General features: G+C 36.3%; 2 protein-coding genes across 2 annotated transcripts; one reads left to right on the top strand and one right to left on the bottom strand.

The window, feature by feature from the left end:
- Positions 1-2,095: 2,095 nt before the first annotated feature.
- Positions 2,096-11,900, bottom strand: LOC140790265 (auxilin-related protein 1-like). The gene is made up of 8 exons (XM_073140252.1): positions 11,196-11,900; positions 8,843-10,475; positions 8,619-8,757; positions 8,411-8,505; positions 8,217-8,282; positions 7,973-8,062; positions 5,973-6,149; positions 2,096-2,478 (listed from the first exon to the last, which is right to left on the bottom strand). The coding sequence occupies exons 1-8, from the start codon at positions 11,777-11,779 to the stop codon at positions 2,440-2,442; spliced, it is 2,823 nt and encodes a 940-aa protein (XP_072996353.1). The 5' UTR covers positions 11,780-11,900; the 3' UTR covers positions 2,096-2,439.
- A 3,181-nt stretch (positions 11,901-15,081) lies between these two features.
- Positions 15,082-22,081, top strand: LOC140790188 (probable E3 ubiquitin-protein ligase BAH1-like 1). Its single transcript, XM_073140153.1, has 6 exons — positions 15,082-15,507; positions 20,064-20,308; positions 20,724-20,984; positions 21,358-21,495; positions 21,569-21,627; positions 21,708-22,081. Exons 1-6 carry the CDS (start codon positions 15,306-15,308, stop codon positions 21,811-21,813), a joined length of 1,011 nt encoding a protein of 336 aa, XP_072996254.1. The 5' UTR covers positions 15,082-15,305; the 3' UTR covers positions 21,814-22,081.
- The last annotated feature ends 287 nt before the right edge of the window (positions 22,082-22,368 follow it).

Below are 22,368 nucleotides of genomic sequence, written 5' to 3'. Positions count from 1 at the left end.
AATTAAATAGCTTAAAACAATTGGGCAGTTAGTGGATTCTCTATACTGACTTCAATAGGGTCAGTGAGCTAAGATGTCATCAATTTCATCTAATTACTCAATACAAAGCATCTGATCCTTATTTCCTAGCATTTGCATCACTTTCTTTGCTCCATAGAGTTCCATAAAATGCTGATATGCCTGCCATTGCCAACCAACGTTGGCTTCTGCTTTTATGTATACTTGCACTTAGAGTAACTTATGCTACTCAAACAATAAGTTTGCGGCCTCCTATGCACTCTAACTTTCTCCCGTCGGCCGGCAAAGGAGTCTGATGTGCATAGACAATCCTCGGGTGTGCACCGACCGGGAGAAAAACCCCTGGGGCAGTGACACCTGCTGCTTCCAGCGTTACTGCAAGGACACGACACACGACCGAGATCACTGTGGTGGGTGCGGGCAACGATCCGAGGTTGTAACATAGTTGACGTTGAATCTAAAGGATCCACTGCTTCTTCCTCGGAGAAAGACGATCAAACAATTCCCAATCATGGTCCTTGCGGATCGGATCATCCATATAGGATAAAAAAAGAAACTCCAGATGTAGTTCAATTGGTCAGAGCACCGCCCTGTCAAGGCGGAAGCTGCGGGTTCGAGCCCCGTCAGTCCCGAACTAGGATCCGATGATCGATCATCTACTACTAATTCCTCCTCCGCCTCTGGTAAATCAAAAGGCAATCTCTCACATTCGGCTAGAGAAGAAATTATAAAAACTATAAACCCTATAGGCGTGCCTACGAGATGCTATGCTGCGGCGGGATGTGCATTGATATCCGTGCCGACCGTGAGCACTGTGGCTCATGCTACCATAGGTGTGCCGCGGAGATCCGGTGCAGATACGGGATGTGTGACTATGGAGCATGAATGCATGCTTCATTTTATGTCTCAAAATAAGCTTGTCATTTAAAAAAGTTTCATCATGTTGATAATATGAAGTTAACACTTGTATATGTTCCACCTATAAACGGTTGCAGAGCTACGGATTGCTTTGTTAAATCAAAAACATTTTGAGCTCTTTAATCTATTTGCCGTCAATTAAAAGGTTGGCAATGGAGATAGGATTTTGGAGGGGTAATGGAGATAAGAAGCCAATATTAAAAGTTCTAATAATCATGTTGGGTACTTGGGCTTAACTCAAAGATTTCCTTACTGACTGGAAAATTTTAGGAATTTTTGCACAAAGCTATATTTTACTCATTTATTGTGAAAAAGTACTCTTAAACCATTTGCAAACGACTCCTTTTTCATGTAATACTCCTTCTCACATTATTAATAGAATGCCATTATCCCATTTTACGTTTATTTCCTTTGCATTTGCATAACGTGGTTATTTTAGCCTGGCGGATTGGAAATTGGAAATATTAATATACATGAAATACATTTGTAAATAAAAACTTGGTGATAGTTAGCCAAAAGATTTCAATTTAATTATTTTTTTTCCTTGCATGGATTCTTACTTATTACAACAAAATGCTATCAGCACGAGATATTTGAGAGTGATCGATCAACTAAAATGTATACTTGTTTCCTGTGAGAGTACTGGGCTGCATACTCTTTTCTATTTTATCAAACTCTTTTGGCTTGCATCTTATGCTCGTTTCTAGTTACGTTACATAACAATCATGCATGGTCTTGTCCTCTCAGCACTTTTGGCATCCATTTCTTTTTCATATGTAGGAGGGCAATATGTTGCAAAGATTATTTAATCATGCTTGATGTCTTTTTAGTCTCTATAACAAACACATGCAGATAACTTCTAATTTTTAGCTAGCTACACACCCAGTGATCCAGTAGCAAAATGCACATAAAACTGATGACCAATGTACATAATTTAAGTTCAATTAATCATCCATCCCATCTTTTTAACCACGTCGACGGAGTTGTTAAACAACAAATTCAAGAAATTTTACAGTAGCACTTTCATTTTACATGGATGGTTTCACTGTTTGAAGTTTGAACTGTGTCTAGTTTATATGGTTCAGTGAGTCATCAAAATCAAAAGTTGATCCTATTGCATTGGCTGATTCATAAAAGATGAAAAGAGAATTTGAAAATGTTTTGGAGTACCAAACAAAGATTCATGAGATTGGATAGAATATATGCGTGTAGATTGAGTCCTGACAGAGGTGTAACAAAGATCTTAAAATCACAAATTTTAGCCCCTTTTAACCTCATTGACATAGATCAAATCAATGCAAAATTAAATATACACCACTTTAGCAGTCCCTTTTCTGGGGCATCATGTAGTTTGAAAAGCATTGCAGGATGATCAACAAATATTGAACCCCCCCCAAAAAAAAACAATGGTAATAACAAAGGTTTACTGTGACCTGAGTGACCGACTATGCTTTCCCTTCCAACCTCCCGTGGAGATGATAGATGATCAGCCCAGAAGATATTTTAGAAGAGCTCTTCCGAGTTGAACTTGTTCCAGGCTTCCTGTTTCATGTCAAAGAGTAAGAAATATCTACATTCAAGGCACTTGCTCGCTCTCAGAAGACTATAATAAACAAAGTCAATAGCACAAATGCTAGGTTAATGTAACAACAAGGAGCAAGAGAGTGGCTCCCAGATAAGAGTTTCAGAACAAGTTCTTCAGATGTACTAATTTTATGCTCTTCTACATTTTCCAAAACATATTCTGAAACTGAGACCCTCGCTTCAAAGCAAAAGCCCAGAGTGAGTGTAGTTATAGAAACAATATAATAAAAAAGATATGAAATCAGTGCATCCAATGAAGCAGGAAAGTGCATCAACCTAGCACAACAGATGGAGACTGTAACTGGATATACCTTATTTTGAGATTTTTTTTAAAAATAAAATAAAATATGAAAACATAACCAGGTAAGAGTTAAACCAGCAATTGTCACACATACATAGAACAATAGCCAGATACACCTGTGGGAAAAATCTAGCCCATGGGCCCTAGGCTGAGGCCCTCAAAATGTAACGCCCCACAGACCTTTCGGAGGGTTCAAAAGGTCTGTGGGCGTTATGTTTTGAGGGGCCTCGGCCAAGGGCCCAAAAAATGGGTCCATGGCTAGTTTTTTAGATCTAGGTTTTGATGTTTTTACAGCTCAATGCTAACAAGGGTTTCTAGATCACCAAGGACTTTGATTATTTGAGCTTAGATTATTTATTTTGTGTGATTCTTTTTAAAAAGTGTTAGATCAGCCATTTTGCTAATCTAACATACATTGTTTTACTTACTGCTAATTTGATATGTTAGTTCCAGTTTACAGCATTCTTTTCCAGATGAAACAAGACATATTTGAAGTAAAAAAATATTTATTCTCTTACTTCAAAGGATCATGAGTAAATGAGCAGTCCCAGTATCATGATAAGAATTACCTACCAGGTCTTTATCCATATAAATTAATTTCCCTGCACACACTTGGAGATTTCTTGTAGGCTACAGTTTGTGCAATAAGCTTGCGATCAGGAGTCATATGGCACTGATTTATTGCTAGAAAATGTATGGTAAAAGTGTTCTGCACACATATCAGGTATTTAAACTTTTTAGATGAAGTGCTATTTTGTAGGACGCAGCAGTAGTGTATTTTTGAGACTCGCGATTCTGTAAAAAATGCAAAAGATTTGAAACTTCTATGTGCATAAAACCAATCGTCACCCATTTGCAAATATTCGACCAATTAATGTCATTGTGACTTTCAAACTTAAAAAAAGAAGAAGCATGTAACATGTCCATTCCCTATTAGCCAAATCATAGCTTTCTATAATATGCAGTGCCTATGCTAAAGACAAACAGATAGATGGATAAATTCATTGCCATATCATAGCAAATTGCCGTAATTTGCAAGAACTACAATAGGTACAAGACTATGAGCCACCAAGGTTCAAGGTACAGGTTTGGCTTTCACTTCCACGACAATATAGGGTTTCAGTTTCGGTTTCGGTTTTGGCAGTTTTGGAAGAATTTGACTTTTGCTCAAACATATCAAAAGTTCAGAAACAGAAATTGTAGAAAATGGTTGTGTAACCTAGAATAAAAACATGTCACAAAATCAATATAGTATAAAGGTAATATAAGAGTACTTACATGTAGAGTGCCATTGAATTTTTAGAGATGTCTATGGAGAATAAGACTTGAAATTTTATGCAAGCCAAGCTTATACAGATCAGTTTGGACAGGTCATTAGATGCACATCAATGCATCAATTATACACATCAAATGACTCCAATCGCGATAGCTCAAATTCTATGGCCTCCCATATTTCCTTCCGGACGCAATCGAAGTAATCGAATGCATGAGATTGATATGTCTGTGTGTATTCAACAGGTACCCTGATCAACCTACACGAATTGGCCCACATTGAAACTGTGCTCGAAAAATAAGTGGGTCAAAGAGGAAGTGTTCGCGGATATGTTTGACTCTTATCATAAAATCATCTACACTTTGGTGCAATGATTGTGGCTAGATAAAGTTGAAAGTGGAGACCTTTGTTTTCCAAAAATGCCTTTAGAAGTGAGAAAGGGAGAGAACTTTGTGAGGCCAAAAGGGACAAAGCCCTTATTTTGAGTGGCTATCCAATGCTTTTATCCCTTATCAAGCAAAGGGCATCAGTTAAATAAACTCCAGTAACTCCCCCTCGACTCAAGTTAGTGAGGTTAATAGTCATACCGTCCCAAAAAGAGCATTTAGCTATGATAAAAGGATTCTATGCATGGATGAGGCCCTCATATCAAGGAATCACATGTGGCCCACATACTGAAATGTGCAGATATAGGGAATACGTCTCACTCATATAGCCCATTCTAGTAAGCTTTTTCCATAGAGTAAAAGATATATTATTGATAATATCAACATAACATGTGCCAATACTCCTTTAGACCAAAAGAGCACGGAGGAACTTAGATTTCAAAATGTCTTCAAAGTCAACCAAAAATAAAAAGTCATACCAAAAACTTCCTCAAAATTGAGGAAAAAGATTTTTGTTCTTATAATTAAGAATGGGAATCCTTGCAATTATGACAATATCTACCTAAAGATTTTCAAAATCAACTTAGAGAGCCTAATCTAAATTGGTGTTATACGAGTACATACACTCAATGATGGTCGTGCTAGTCGGCATGTCCCACGCTGACGGTGGCACAACACCTAGCACGAGGTGTGCCAATGGCACACCACCAAGCTACCCTGTGTCGAACCTGTATGGATGTGTGCTACATGGGTCGTATGAGGTTTAAAAGGAATTTATTGATCCGAAACATATCCATTAGAGTATTAAGTTTAAAATATTCTATAGAGCCTTTGTTTTATTATATGACAAAAATGACATGTCATGTGAAGGCCCATTTTTTTACATTCTCTTATTTCAATTATATTATAGAGTATTCAGTTATATTATAGAATATTTAATCATTAATATTAGTTTTAACGAATATATTCAATCATATTTTATGTTGAATAATATTTCTATTTGACTATTGCTATATCTTTAATAAGATAGGTCATTACGAAAATAATCTAAAGATAAAAGACTCTAACGTATGCTTTAATTATATATATATTCAAACAAAAAATTAAAGATTGACATGTCAAATACCAAAAAACATCTTTAAATACTTTTAAATTTTTATTAAAAATGTGTCAAAGTCGTGCCAGTGGCACATAGGGGCATGCCTTCGGCACAACCATTGTTGCATACACTTATAGAAATTCTTCTAATAAGTAATTGCTGAACAGCAAGTCTATGTTGCTGCATGTTGGCGAGCATTATTATGATAAGTTTACTACTGTTTGTTTGTTGACAAGACAAAACCTCTTCTTGTCTCTCAAATTCCAAAAGCATGCACATTTCCATAAGCCAAGCCAAGAGACTGAAAACTACATGGAATCTTGATCTCTAGGGGTATAATAATCAAAGAACCAACTGATGGGGAAAAAGAAAATTTAAAAGCTGAGCACACACCTTAAGGAGATCAAAAACCTTTTCAGCAATATATTTTTGCTGAAGATTTGCACCCTTTTGTTGCACTTTATCAGGATGAATGCACAATGTTGCTTTCCTGTAAACTTTTTTCACTGCTGCAGCAGTAATCAGATCAGTCAATGATACAGGTTGCCAGCCGCATTCAGGCCAAAGTACCTGTTTGCAATTAACATAAACAAGTTAGGAAGTGACAAAAAGAAGCTGTTTTCATGACAAGAAGCTTAAATTTCTAATCTACTAATATAATAATTAGTTTCTGCAGGAGCTTATCAGTCTACATGAAAACCTCGGAAGATCAAATTCTTAGATAAGTAAAACCTTTCAGGACAAATTTTGCTCCAGTGTGGAATAATGTGCAGTGTATCATTGTTCATCAATTCGTCTTTTTCGTTATTATCGAAATAGATAAGCATTTAGACACTGCAAGTATACTGTACAAGCTAGTCAAGACAATGGTGCAGATTAACACATTTCTTTTAAACATGATGAGTGGCACAGATAGGAAGAATATTCGTACTATCGAGAGTACAATCAACATTAGGAATTTCTGTCATCTGCACAACAAGATATGTTATAGGCAAAGAGGGACTTTTGGGAAGTCAACTATACTTGTAATGCAATTGCGCTAATTGGGATCTCATATAGACTATGAAAACTAATTCTATTAAAGGAATTCAAAAGTATTTTGATAATCTACGAACATCAATAGGAAGAATCCAAGTATCCAACAGACTATGGCCTACCATTTTACCCTAATTCACTTACATGCTTCCTTTAATTCTCCTCCCATTCCTCTTTTTCATTTGGGTGGCTATCATTTTCCCTTCTGCTATTCCACTCTCTACTTTCTCAGTTTTTCTTCCACCCTTATTTCCTTCTTTCTTTTCCTTCCACATGTTCCTCTTAAAAACGAAAAAAAAATCAATTTCATCTTCCTGCCTTGTTGTCTTTTTACCAACTTTCCTCGCATCATCCTTTATTCATCTTCTTGTGAAGAACAGGAATAAGCTTCAAACACTCATTTCATAGATATTGTGCAAGAAGATGGGTGAGATGTAAGCATAGGTTTCCTCAAGATCAACCAGTTTACTTGATGTTTGGTCTCTCAGTCTATTTGCTGATCTCTTTTGCTTTCCAATTCCATCTTTGTTACTTCCCTATAGACCCTTCTTCGCCTTTTACCTATCTATTGGCTGATTTGATTGTGGAACTATCTAAATCAGTTCAGAACGATTGCTTTTATTGGATATGAGTTGTTCTCTTTTGCTTCGGACATTAATGCAGATGTTTGAGGATTGTAAACCTCTACTTTGCATTTTCTCCATCATGTAGTTTGCCTATTGAACTTTTGTTCTCCAAGAAAACCCATCATCTAATTGCATAACTTAATAAGTACTTCTGCCTTTTTATCCAATAAATGAATCCCTAACATGACTAGACAAACATGTTTTGATCTTCGATCAATCTTTTATCTTGAATCAAGTCTCAACTAATAAAAAAGAAAGGGAAATGAGAAAGGCCAAATAAGTATTCAATATCTGTTGCAGCCACATTTTTGTCACAAAATTCCAGAAAAGCAACTGGTCATTCCCAGTATCTCTGTATCTCACCTAATTTCAGGTGCTTGAAATAACTTATAGGCATTGAATGATTTTTACTGTCAAGTTTCAAAGGACCAAAATTGAAGAATAGAAGATATGATATTCTACAATGAAATAGCAGTTAACTGATAATAGAAACAATTTTCTCACGTAAGAGTGCCCAAATTCTACCTAAGATACCAAGCTTTTGTGCTTGACATTAAATGATTAAAACGTATTATTGTAGTTCAAAGAAATGAAAAAAAATTAAGATCTTCTCTGTAACATTATCATATACGAAAGACAAACATGCAAAGATTATGCAGAAAGTAAGCATAAGACACTACCATGAAAACAGTGAAGGCACCATTTCAAACAAATAAAAATATATGGACTCACATATTGCAATGTTGATAGTAAGGCGCGCAAGTTCCCTTCTTTCCCAGCAGCCCACCGTTTTATCTCAAAATCTAGTGTTTCAGCAATCCTCTGAAATCCACATAGAGCATAATTAGAGGAAACAAGAAGATACAACTAGGAAGATGCCTTCATTGGAAGGACACCAGTGCACTTCTGTATCATAATTCAAGTGGTCTTTGCAAACATACAGTTTAAAGAAATAATATAGGAATAAAAGGCTTACATGTCTTTCTGCCTGATCCCTCTGCGTTTGCATATCACGTTCATTTTTCTCGGCTAGAGCTTTTGCCTACAAATTCAGAATCAGAAAATGCCAGTAATGGGCATAGCTGAACTGAGGATTTCTATTTGATAATAAATAAGAATAGACATGCATAATTACTTCCACATAAGATTACAATCATAAAGAAGCATTACCGCGCGTTCAAGGGTCCTTTGGTGACGTTCAAGTCTAGCCCTCCTTCTTTCTTCGCTCTCTCCATCAATTTCTTGAAAATCTCCAGATGAAGGAGCTAATGAAAACAAGTCAGTTATCGGAAGAATCAGTATTGTGGCTCATGAGACAAAGAAACTTATAGAGCTGAAGAATTTATAGCATTAACTTGTACCAGAATATGAATAATACCTCCAAATATCGAAGATAGGTCATCCACAATATTTGTTGTAGATGATACCTTCCGAATGGTAGACGCCGAACTAGAAGGTGTTCTCCTTGAAACATCAGAACCTCCTCTACCTTGAGCTTGAGCATCAAATCCAGTTTCCTGAAACATCAATCATTTAGTGAGGACCTGTTGAGTGTTGATATCAAAGAGAGATTGACATTAATATTACAGCACAGTTCCGCACCGATGATGTAGCCCTTTGCTTCGGTGCACTATTTGCTCGAGAACCCATACCGAAGAATGACTCAAGATCATTTTCAGATTTCTGCTGTTTTTCTCTTGCAGCAGCAGCAAGCCTTTCTCGAGCTTCTGCAGCAGCTCTTTCTACAGCTGCTCTTTCAGCTCTTTTACGAGCTTCTGCTGCAGCTCTCTCCACAGCAGCCCTTTCAGCTGCAGCCTTCTCCTTAGCTTCTTTAGCAGCTCTCTCCACAGCAGCCTTCTCCCTAGCTTCTTTAGCAGCTGCTCTTTCACTAGCTTCTGCGTCTGCAGCTGCTCTTTCCCTAGCTTCTGCAGCAGCCTTTGCAGCTCTCTCCCTAGCCTCTGATGCGGCTCTCTCGCGTGCTTCAGCTGCTGCTCTCTGTACTGCAGCTCTCTCCGCACGCTGGCGTGCTTCCTTCTCAGCCTTTAGGCGAGCTTCAGCAGCTGCTCTTTCCCGTGCCTCCCTTGTGGCTCTCTCCACAGCTTGTCTGCCTCTCGCTCTTTCCCTTTGAAGATCTAACTCTCTCTCCTTTTCAAGTCTTCTTTGCTCCTTCTCCTTCTCTCTTTCTCTCTGCTCTTGTTCCCATTCCAATCTTTCTTGCCTCTCTTTATCTTCTAGATCCCAAGAATTTGGCTTCATTTCATCGTCAATTTCATGTTGTGCAGATTCTCTACTTCTAGAAAACTTTGCATCCCGTTCTCTCTCCCTTACCTCCTTAGCATGTTTGAACTTTGCCTCAGCTCTATCCATGGCATCTTTCATAGCAGCTGCAGATGCTGCTGCAGCTGAATTTTTCTCGATTTCCTCTTCACTAGTGATAGCTTCTGCACAATCATGAGCATATGATGGAGGCTTTCCCATGGCGAAGTCTTCTAGCTCATCTAATGGAGATACTCCAGATCTCCTTATGGGATCTTTTTGGTAACTATAGTTTTGACTGCGATGTGGGTACTCATCATCCCTTCTTTTAGTATTGGCTCCAAATGGCGCTTGTTTGATGACGAGATGTGGAGGTGGCCGTGAAGGTGGTGGAGCACTCGTAGGTTGTGTGAAAAGAGGAATTTCAGCAACTGAAAGCCATACATCATCAGCTGTCTCAAAATATTCAGTGGATTTTGGTGATTGGTCTGCCATGGAATTTCTGCCATATGTTTCTGAACTTTGGGCATCAACATTACCAACAGGCCTATGAACACTAGAAGATTTAGTGGATTGCACCTTAGGCAAGATATCTTCAAATGTATCCACTGAAGAACGTTGAGTTGGTTCCTTTTGAGTGAAAATATGCACTGGGCTTGTGTCTCGGGCATTGTTCAGAGGGCTCTTGTCTTTTGGCTTGTCATTCACCTCAGAAGTAAACGATGGCACTGATTTTGGAAGTCCATCAAAAGCACTAGAGTCATCAAATATTCCACCACTAGCAGAAGAGGTATCAACCTTTGTTCTTTCAGAGTTCATAGGCCGACTCAGATGCTCCAATGGGTCTGAGAACAACCCAGAGGATGAATAGTTTGAGGTAGAAGTTGTTTCTAGAACAACAAAGGGATCATTTGGCATGCTGGTAGATGGCTTAGCTGATGACACAGCTGGTTTCTGTTGGTTAGTCTCTGAAGTCTCCCTGCAAAAGAACTTTGATTTGAGAGAAATGATAGACATATGCAGTGATCTCAGGAATAAGCACAGAAATGCAGATAGTTCAATAGAAAAACTATCTAATGACAACTTACTCAGGCTAATAGCAAAACAAATGACTAAGATAAAGAATCTAGTCATCTTCTTGGGAGGACAATAGTCTAAAAGATAGGAGGAAGCAGCAAGCAGAGGATAAAAAACCAGAAAGACTGTCATGATAAGTTCATCTTTCAAATACAAATGGGACGAAAAACTGGCTATCTGGTATAAACTAAATAGTTTCTTGCTGAACGTAATAAAATGTCCCTCGGGAATAACAAAATACTAATGCAGTTGTGTGTTTGATACATCAAACAATCAGCTTATGCAACCAGAGTGTATTAGCAAATTATCTCCTTATGAACATAACATTCAGAGTAATATATTCACTGTTGGGCAAGACGAACGGGACCCAACAGATGGCTCAGAACAGAGCTAAGAAACAGATGTATAAATCTCTTACAGCAGCTAGGGATGCTTCAATCACATTAAACACAAAATCCTCCTAACTATTTTTAAATTGTCATGACAAGTTCTCTAGCTTAACATTCAGAATTGCACTATTAGTGCCCAAGATAAGTATAAAAAGAAGAAGAAAAATATATATCTTAACAAGGAATTCATTAAAGATCTAAAAGAAAGACCAGGAGTAGAGATAAAAGAGCACTTTTTTCTTGGCGGACTGCTCCCACCAAATCCAGGTATCAGCTCATCGAATGCAGACAAGTCCTGCTCTTTCCTCTCCTCAGATCTCCTATCAGGCATCGCCTTCCCAAGATTCTCAAGAAGATCATCATATGCAGGCGGTGACGACACGTGATTGGATCCGGGTCCCGATGCCATCGAGGCAAACACGTCATCATAGCTGACCGACGCCGAGCTCTTCACCCCGGGCACCCCGTCGAAGATATCGTCATCGTAGACCGGCTTATCGTACACGGGCAAGGACGACGCCGCCGATGCCGACCTCGATCCGGGCTCCTTGAATCCATCAAAGATGGCATCGAGTGAAGCCGCCGAGGACGAGGAATGATGCGAATACTTAGGCGGGGGTGGTGCGGCGAAGACGCTATCGTCGTCGCCGAGAAGGGAATCCCCGGGTTTCCACCCGGATCTTGGAGCGTTCCACGAGGAGGTATTGGATCCAGCGGAAGCGTTGGAGGAGGAGCTCCTGGAGGCGGCCATGGGGGCGGATTTGCCCTGGGGGCGGAACCCGAAGTCCCGGGCCAGGAGGCCGGGGAACTCATCCATTTGTCGGATATCTCCGGATCGGCGGTGATAGGGGCGGATACGGCGGCGGAGATCGCCGGAAATTGGTCGGAGAATACGAGATCGAGAGAGAGGAAAGGAGGAACGAGAAGGGTTCGAGCTCGAGAGGGCAGGAAATGGGATTAAAAGTGGTGAGTTTGGTGCGGGGCCCGGGGATTGGTGGCGCGATGTGCTTGGCTGCGGTTGGAGTTTGGTGTTTGGAGAGGATGGCGAGTTTAAGGGACTGGTTATATAATTATTGGATAGTTGGGGGCAGCTTAGAAATTATTAGTTTTAATCTAGATAAGGAAATTTTGCATTTAACGCCATCTTTTAACATATTTGCGGTTTATGTTCTCCTTCTTCTTAGTGCTTAGTATATAAAAGATTGGGTTATAGCTTGTAGAGATATTTTTATAATTATTTTAGTATAATTAACTTAACTTAGGTGTTTAGTTAATTTTAGTCGACAGATCTAACAATAGGATCTTTGATAAAATACCGGGCTCGATTTACAAATATTAAAAATTGAGGGCAGAAGTTATAAATAGATTAAAAGTTGGGGTGTTAAATGCAAATTTTCATTGTGAGTTTTGTTTTGAGTTTGGTTGTTAAATGGGCCAAGGATAATCTGACACTGTTTGGGCTGTCTGTTAGGCCTGTAACAACTATGTAGGCTTTAGGACTTATATTAATAATTAATACATCCTTTGTGACAAAAGATTCAATGAGATTAAACAACTGAATCATCTTTCTTCCATGCTAGGTATTAGCATAATATTGCTTGGTGTTGTTACTTGTTAGTAATGATCAAAAAGCTCATATGTTCTACCCAACCCTCTGTTGATCTCTGAGCTAGCAAGTGATAATAGACCAGGATGGCGAAGAAAGACCCAGCTTGAACCAAGACTAGGGTGGCAAATGGAGACCCTGTTCGATCTGAGACCAAGACGTTTCAACCCAACAAAAATCATAATGTGATCCGAATCTAATCGGATTGGTACATGGAAACGTTGAATTCAATAAATTGAGTCTTATTTTTTAATTAATTTATATTGTCTCTTATGAAAGTCCTTAAGACAAATCTTATTAAGTAATATAAGTTCTTAATGCAAGTCTAGTTAAGTCATATAAATCTTTAAAGTAAGTCAAATTAAGTTATGTAAGCCTTCGAGTCTAATTAAATTAAATCACGTAAGTCTTTAAGACAAATCATAGTTTGACTCGTGTAAATATTTATCACTATTCCTAATATGACTTATTGTACTCGACATCTATATATATAAGAGGTTATGCTCATTCATTTAATCATCAAAACATTAAGAAATTATTTTAATATTAAATTTATCTTAAGAGTAAGATTATATAGAAATAGAAATACAATAATCTCCTTTTTCCACCGCTATCGTCTATCTACTCTCTTTTCCCACCGTACTCTATTTTCTTCCTCCACTATAACCACCGCCACCATCTCTCTTACAACCGATCTTTCTACTATCTCCGCCAATCGTCGATCTCCCTTAACCAAAGCCTAGATCCTCGTTACAAATCAACTCAAATCGATTCGTAACAAGTCAGCCCGAGCCAACCCAATCAACCCAGTAAACAGTAAATATATGACACGATTCGTAATATTGTGTCACATATTTACCGGCAACTTTTAAAAGCTTATGCTGTTAGATAATAATAATTCTTTTAATGAATAGTAGATTGCTAATGAGATAGATAATGTCCTCAAACCTAGATACTAATAATCATGTAAAAAATTAAATGAAACTAAATAAACTAATTATATAGTTGACTTTCATAAGTAATTTAGCTGTTCCACCGTTAGTAGTTGAGGCTTCTAAGGATACTTCACCTAAATGCTAAATTAAAACAAATTAGAAACCTTATTAATGTCCTTAGGTTGGCACTTAGCTAGTAGGTGAATTGTTAGATAGATTCCTCTTCCTCGGTATTATATTATATAGTGTTAATGACTCTTTAAATTATTATTATTTTTGTATAGATCTCAACTTTTATTCCAAGTGGCATAGATATGAAAGTCATTGGATAATTATTTTACCTTTTAAATTTTTTTCTTGTTAAAATACTTATATTAAACACTATACGATACAAGTATCTTGATCATTTTGACGTCATTTAGTTAAGTTTAATAAAAAAACCCAACAGTTTTTCTTTAGTGATAAATATAAAAACTGGTTTAAAAATTTTTAAAGTATAAAAGATTAAAATAATTTTGGAGATAAGTATAAGAAATAAAATATATTTAACTCAAAAAAAGTTTAAAAGGGATAATCTGCTAGCACTCCTTTAAATCATCCATTTGCTGTAACAATAAACTAGCATAATTTTCTAACATATTAGGGACATACTTAAGAGCTGACAACAATCTTACATATTATTAATCATTCTCAGATTAAGCTAATAAACTATTAGCTTTGGGAAGATGTACTTAAAAATCTGGCTATTTGCATAAAAGAAGTCATAAATTTTTAGTAATAGTAAGATTAGACTCTTGAAAATTAAATTCTTATATATATTTTTTATATTAGATGTATATGTTTTTATATCACAATGCACATAAAAAATGTACACAAGAACTCAATCTTATTGTTATTACAACTTACAAAGAGTTATTTGGTACAAATGTCATCTTATAAAACCTCTTTATATATATATATATATATAACCTAAATGTAGACAATCCATTGGCTAAACTTCAAGGTTGATCACTATGTCAATATCTTTGATGGCCAATGGAATTGTGCTCAACTTTCTCTCTCAAAATTAGGATTAATTATATCTTGACGACCTCTTTAATTATTCTTCTGTATTACTTTCACATTCTAAATTTATCACTAAATCCTCTTCGGTAAAATTTCACCAGAAATCCTAATAAAAATAATCTTAAAATTTTGACTTTTTTTTAATAGATAAACACAAATGATCTTCGTTAAATTGATTTTTGTTAATTTCTTCAAGATCTACTTTTTAATAGAAGAGTGGAAGAGAAAGCAAGAATATTTCTACACATTTAAGTAATGAGTCAATTTTTATGATATATAATTAGATAATTTAAGGAGGGAGGGTATGTGTAAGTTTTCTCTAGTTGAAGAGTTAAAATGTAATTAACCCTGTATTAGGATTTAGGAGACATGCCAGGCTTAACCTGATCTTTAATAAAAAGAAAAGGAGAACTTTTACTAAAAAGTCCTTCTTATTGTTTTATTTGTCAGAAGGACGAAAGTGTAAATTTGCTTCAATACATATATATGATAGACAGTAATACAGGCATCCAAAGTCAACCATCATCGTAACGGAACATATTAAAAAAATACGAGTACGAAGTTCCAAGCCTGTCCTCCAAAGCCATCAAAAGCGTATCTCTCGGCGTACTTCTTCTTCTTCTCCGAGGACTCAAACCTTAGCAGAACTCTCCACCCATCTCGATTTCTGGGTAATTTCTAGTATTTGGGTTTGCTTAGATCCTTCCTCTTTCTTTGGTTTGATCTCTTCAGAGCATATGGAAGAGCTGAAATTTGTGAAGAGGTACGAGGAGTGCATGAAGGGGTGGGAGAAGAAGCGGCTCCCTGAACTGGGACTGACAAAGCTCTGGGATATACTGGAGAGCTGCCATTGTGGAAAGAAATGTGTTGGTGAGAGCTCAGATGGGTGTGGGAGTGATCTTTCGGATTCTATCTGTCGATGCCCTGATCAATGCTCTGGTATGGGAAGTGGATTTTTTAATTTGAAACTTAAATCCAAAAAATATTCGATTTTTCTTTTTCATCTGGGTCTTCTTAATTTGCATCTTTTCTCCTGCTGGGATGAAGAAAGATGCCTCCTTTCTTTTCTAATTTAATGTTTGTAGCCTGATTTCAGTAATTTACTTTGTTTCCCGTTTTCTTGTTAAGTTTGACTCGAGTAATTCAACATGCAATGGTTTTAGAAATGAAGTCAACACCTCGTTGAGATGATCTATATGCTTCCCAAGTCCTTGCTGTTTCTTATTGCTTACTTCTGCAACCTTTTGTGCGTTCCGGTTCCAAGATGGATGCGATTCTGAGTATACTTGTGGACCTAAGGGCGAATCGGAAAAGAAGAACCCTTAATTTAGTCTAAGCTTTTCTTTTTCATGAGTTCTCTGCAAAGATGAACTTTCCCTATCATTTTCCATAAGTTATTAATAAGAGCTCTAGATTACTTGTAATGTTCCATGAGAATGTTATGCTTCCCGTATGACATTTGGGATACTCTACAAATTAAAGCATCTGGACATTCATTAAAGTGTAGTTCAAGAGAAGGCTACCCATGAACCTTGGGCTACCCTATTTGTCTCCTTCAATTAACAATCTTGGTGACACACTTATTAATCTCCTTGCCCGTGATTTGTTGTGTTCTCAGATCTAAAATGTGCCTAGTTTGGAAGGAGGCGGCAAGATATTAAGATAATAACCAATAACGAAGTTAATCCCAAAAAGAGAATATTCAAAAGAAATTAGAATCTGTCACCTGGATGAAGAACTCAGGGATGGCCGTGCCGATGAGGGCATGACACCTCTGCCAACTAGTGTTGATGGGCACGGGTTGGGTGATGCCCAAAATCCAATAACCCGTTAAGGTTTAGTCAAAAACTTCTTGTCTCTTTATTTGGCAGCCACTTTAGTAAAAATAAGAAGTGAAAGTGACACAAGGTGAAAGAGAGGAGATAGAGAGAAAATTAAGAATTATTTCTTTAAATCTCATCAAAAGATAATTTTTTTTTTATTCTCCCAAGTCCTTTTGTTTTACACTTTAAAAACTAATTCTGGTTGTATAAATACTAGATGTAGCTCAATTTTACTAGATCTATCATTTATAAGGGTCTTTCTACATATTCTAATATTTTGATGCTAGATTTGTGAAAGATACTCTTTAGAATATAGGAATAAAATAAAGATTTCTTTCAAATTTCAAACACAAAACAAAATTTATCAAAGACAGAAAAAAAGAATTATCTCAGACTCAATATGATTACAGTCAGATGATTAAAATATTTGTATCTATAGGTAGCAGGACATTAGGTGATATGCGCTCGTAGAACGATATAAGTTTATCATCATCATCATTGCTATCGTATCAATTACTCCTATCAGAACTATAGCATTTATATGATGCTCTTTACAACTTGTATGTGGCTATGGTGCATCTGTACCAACAATTTTCATGCATGTTTAATATGCATATCACGTTATTATGAGAATTGCAAACTCCATATTTATATGAAGAGTATGCGAGACGTTATAATGAGTAAAATTATTGATAAATGAGTTTTGAGGATTATCGATAGTCTTTAATGTTGTGCAAAATAGGGCAGCGGAAGCGAATCCCTAATCAAACACTAACAATCTCAATGGAATAGTAATGAACAAATACAATCCAAATGGGAAAAATCACAAATATATTGTCAAGAGTAGAGAAATCCCAGAGATTAATCCAACCACGAATAAGTAACTCCAAAAGTAAGTAATCATAAAGAAAATAAAGAGAGACGTAAAATTTTACATGGTTCAGTAATGTGTGTACGTCCACGGGCGATACAAATCTTCAATCCACTATTTGAATCTAAGTATAAAGAGTTTTCCAAACTCCAAATATTCTGAGTACAATAGTGATTTTTTCTCTCAAATATTTCCAGCCCTAAAACCTTAATTAGGTATTTATAGGGGCGACTTGGAGGAGAAGAAAATTGCGAGCCGTTTGAATGGATGGATGGCGTTCGAACACCCGTGCACCGCTGCAAGCACGTTCCGCAAACTGTTCGAACGGGTGGAAATCGTTCGAACGATGGTGCACCATTGGAAACTGGTTCGAATACCTTTCGAACATTGTGACCTTCCAAACTCTCAGTTATTCGAACGTCCGAACGTTGTTCCAACGCCTCCATCCCGTTCGAATGGATGTACGTTGTTTGAACATTGGCACACAAAATTGGAATAACAGCAACCTGCAATGAACATCGTATGAACGTCGTTAACCCATTTGAATGGTTTTATTAATTTTGAGCCAATTTTCAACATTTAATATAACATTTTTGTGCTATTCTTGTGTCGACAAATAAAATCTTTAATCCTCCTCGTTATTCTACGTTCAACTAGATTTTTGTTTCAAATATTGAACTGTTGTGAATTAATGAATGCATACAATCATATTATGTGTTGAATAATATTTCTACTTAACTATTGCTATATTTTTAATAAAATGAGTCATTGACAAAAATAATCTAAGGATAAACAATTTTTATGTAGGTTTTAATATATACATTCAAATAAAAAACATCTCAAGATATCATAAAAAATACATTATAGGTACGTAGGGGTGAAAATGGATCAGATAGTGCTCAACTCATATCTAGATCCATATTTTGGTTTGAATACGAATTCATATACGGATATTAGACAGATAGTAAAATTTAAAATCACATCCTAACTAAACGAATACGGATAATTTTCTAATACGGATTAGATAATTTTCTGATAGAGGATTGGATCTTAAACGGATACGGATCAAATTTAAACGAATTATGACCTTTCTTTTTGACATAATTAAACAAAATACTAGGAATTTAAAAAGTTATAGTTTCTTGTATGTCAAATACATATAAAATTAGCAAAATCAATCTCCACAAATAACATAAAACACATAATTAGTAATAATATTAATACTCACCATTTAAATAAGCAAACTAAAAACTGAAAATTACTCAAAAAAAAAAAATGTATAAATGGATATCCGATTATCTGTATCTGAAAAATTATAACTAAACCATATCCGTATCCAGGTTTTTTTTTATAAAAACCTACCCGTATCCGTTGTATTTTTTTTTTCAAAAATCCTATTCGTATCCAAGTTGTGTAGGAATTTTTTATCTAAATCCAATCCTGATCGGGTCTGATAGCGGGTCGCGTTGGAGTTAATCTGACCCGTTATTCTCCCTATAGGTATACCAAAGGCATGCCATTAGCACCTAGGGGCATGTCGACCGGGGATTGGCATGGCATATTCCTTTGGCATGACAATCCTTAGAAGAACTAAAGTATTATCATTGTCCATACATTTCCCAACAATATGGACATGGCTAAGGCCAACTCAAAGATGAGAAGACCCCATAGAATAAACTCATTTATGCAAACTTGCAAAGTTTTGCCACTTTTCTGACCAAAGCGAAATCAGATGATAATTTTGGTCGAGAATTATATAAGACCAGTTGACAGGTAGAATCTTGGTTGTAGTTTAGGATCAAGCAATCTAGAAGCGGGATGGAGAACTTAAAAGAAGGAAAATTCAAATAGATGTAGATAATTTTAATCTATGAAAGATAAGAAGAGTTTGTTTCCGATGGAAATACTTCAAAGATATTTATCATTCTATAACTTGTTTCTATTTTATTATTTTGGAAATTCTATGAATTAAGTGCTATTCTCTTTATATACGTATAATACATACATGTGTGCACGTTTATATATATATGAATGTCAACCTACATACATGCAGATGTGTATATACTGTAATGTTCCTGTTGTTGGGTCATAGCTGTTGCCCAGTTGGCTGTAATGGGACTCTTTATTAATTATGCCAAGTGTTTAAATGTCATCATCTTACATTAAGCCATGGGATATCTTGGGCTTGTTTGATAGGTTTTTTCCATAGAGTTTGGATACCATCCTTTAATTTGGTCCATGTTAGTGAATTAATTAGTGTGGTTGTCATTATGTGTTGATGCATGACAATATTAGAGCCATGGATGCTATGAATTCTGCCAATACTTGCCTTTTGCTTGATTGCATTTTGCTGCCACAGGATTGGCTCTATGTATTTTCTTTTAATGTGTTGATGCATGACAATATTAGAGCCATGGATGCTATGTATTCTGCCAATACTCGCCTTTTGCTTGATTGCATTTTGCTGCCACAGAATTGGTTCTATGCTTTTTTTTTAATTTCTTCTCTACTACTCTTCACTAATTTAGCCTTCTTTGGATATCTATGAAGTTTATCTGCAACTTTACTTTATATTGGCAATTTTTTACTTGTTATCTCATAAGTACATTTTTGTGCAGAACATTTTCATATATGGGAATCCACAATGTGGAAGTAGAACTACTTATTCTGCTACTCTGGGAAATTATCTAGTTAACTTACTGAGTTCTTGTTCACAATCTACATGATTTTTATAGATGCATGTTTTCCTGGAAATGTGATTGTACCCTCATTTTTTGGTGGTTTCTCTTGATTCTTTTTAGTATGTGATGGAACGTTCTTCCCGTTGCTTCTCAAAGAGATGTCAGCAGTTGTTGATTCTTTTAACAAACGGGCTCAAAAGTTTCATAAGATGAACTTAGCATCAGGATATCGGAAGTTTGTAAGATGGCTTGGAGGCAAATTTACTAGGAACCATGAAAATTTGATGAAGGAAGGGAGAGACTTGGTTATATATGCTATCATTAATTCCATTGCTGTGAGGAAAATTTTAGAGAAGTACGATAAGGTATTGACCTGAAAATATAATTCCTTAGTTTACACTTGACAGTGCATTTATTTTAGTTCCATTTCTATTTTTCATAGAGAAGTTGCTATTCTGAATTAATTCTGTCTTTATTCAATTTGAAAACACATTTCCTCACTTTTCTTTTGGAATAGGAGAATCAACTTTCACAACAAGGAGAATTAAAATAAAAATTTACTTGGGAAAGTTTTGGGTTTCATATCAAAGCTCCAGCACACCATGGAATGGAAAAAAGAAATAGAGGCAGCTAAACGTGCTTTATTCCACTATTATGATTTTGAATTAATAGAATGGAAAAAGAAAAGAAAAACAGAAAGAAGTAAAATACTTAACTTTGAGTTAGTCTTGTGCAATTACTATTTGTTTCTCTCTACCAACATGAAATTCTCTATTGCAGATTCATCACTCAAAGAAAGGTCAGGATTTCAAATCAAAAGCTCAAAGTATGGATATTGAGATTCTACAATCTCCATGGATTTACGAGCTTATTGCTTTTCACATTAACTTGAAAGAAAGCAAAACCAGAAAGACTTCTATGCATGGGCTCTCTTGCGACTGCTCGCTCACCATTGAGAATGAAAAGCCGATACTCTCCTGTGGTATCTGCCTCTTTGATTCTTTGAAGCTGGAGATTGAACTGAGTTGTCCCATTTGCTTGGTAAGCTTGTGGCTAGCTTATTCACCAAAAAGTTGCATTATATGTTTAATATAGGATATTACGATTTACACTGTTGCTAAAGGGTGGCATCTTCAGTATTCTGTTAGCATGCTATACAAAATTCGGCATACACAATGTTATAGAAGGAACGCTAGGCTGTGCCATGTATTATGTTTAACAAGGTATTGTGATGCTAGGGATGTACTATGCCAACAGACAGTGTGCCAGTGGTGCTAAAATACCTTGATCTGATTAACATATTTAATGGCTTACTTCTGGATTCTTTAGGTGTTACTAGATAGTGTAGAGTTTATATAAGTGGAAATTTTCTCTCCCTCTCTCTCTCTCTCACTGGTCTTTTAACTTGTTTCAGGATAGCGTGTTTGATGCTGTAGCTCTTACATGTGGCCATGTATTCTGCTATACTTGCAGCTGTTCTGCTGCATCTGTGACGATCATTGATGGACTGAAGTCTGCACATCCTAAAGCAAGATGCCCAATTTGCCGGAAAGTATGATAGAAACCTATATGCTGATCTTATCTTTATCTATTACAGTTGCTACAATAAAACAGTATAATTCCAGGAAGGAGTATACAAAGGTGCTGCACACCTGGATGAGCTGAACATACTATTACGCCGCAGGTTTAAGTTTGTAATTTCATATTTATTTTGCTATTCTTCATATCAACTTGAGGATGTGTTCTCAAATAATCTTTTGTCAGATGCCCTGATTACTGGGAACAGCGACGTCGGGCGGAAAGAAAGGAGCGTATGAAGCAGATCAAGGAGCACTGGGAGTCTCAGTGCCAGGCCATGACAGGCATCTAAAGAATACCAATGGTTTCCTCAGGTGCTTCTTGTATATTTCATCATCTGCAAAATTAAAACTCTCTCCTGATCGTGATTATGATAAGATTTGTTCCTTTTGTAACACAACAAATGCTCAAAACAAGAACTTAAATCAATGCATTCAGAGTGCAGTTAGAGGCAATCAAACTTGTATAAATCCAAGTGCTTCTTGGCACTAAATATGACATTCCTTCATGTTATTGTAATGGTGTTTTCTGGTCTACTTCCCCTATTGAGTCATGAAGAAGTAATCAGGGATATTTTCTTCTCAAACTTTAGTATAACAACTCTTCTTTTCTTAATCTTCCATTTATCATAATAATACACTATTTTACAAGCAATGAAACCCCATATTTTGGACCTAATTCTTCTCAGATCATGCAGAAATATTTCATTTGGGTTAGGCCATGGAAAGCTAATGCAGTTTACTTCATAATCATGGCAGTAAGTAATATTCATCATTGAGATGGATAACATTATTTTGGAAGGATTAAAGCTAAACATAGTACCTTAATCTGGTTGTGATTCAATTGA

Source organism: Typha latifolia, chromosome 6, assembly GCF_019914945.1.
Source record: "Typha latifolia isolate L0001 chromosome 6, TyphaL0001v2, whole genome shotgun sequence".
Taxonomy (NCBI): Eukaryota; Viridiplantae; Streptophyta; class Magnoliopsida; order Poales; family Typhaceae; genus Typha; species Typha latifolia.
This window is presented reverse-complemented; position numbering and strand designations above follow the sequence as displayed.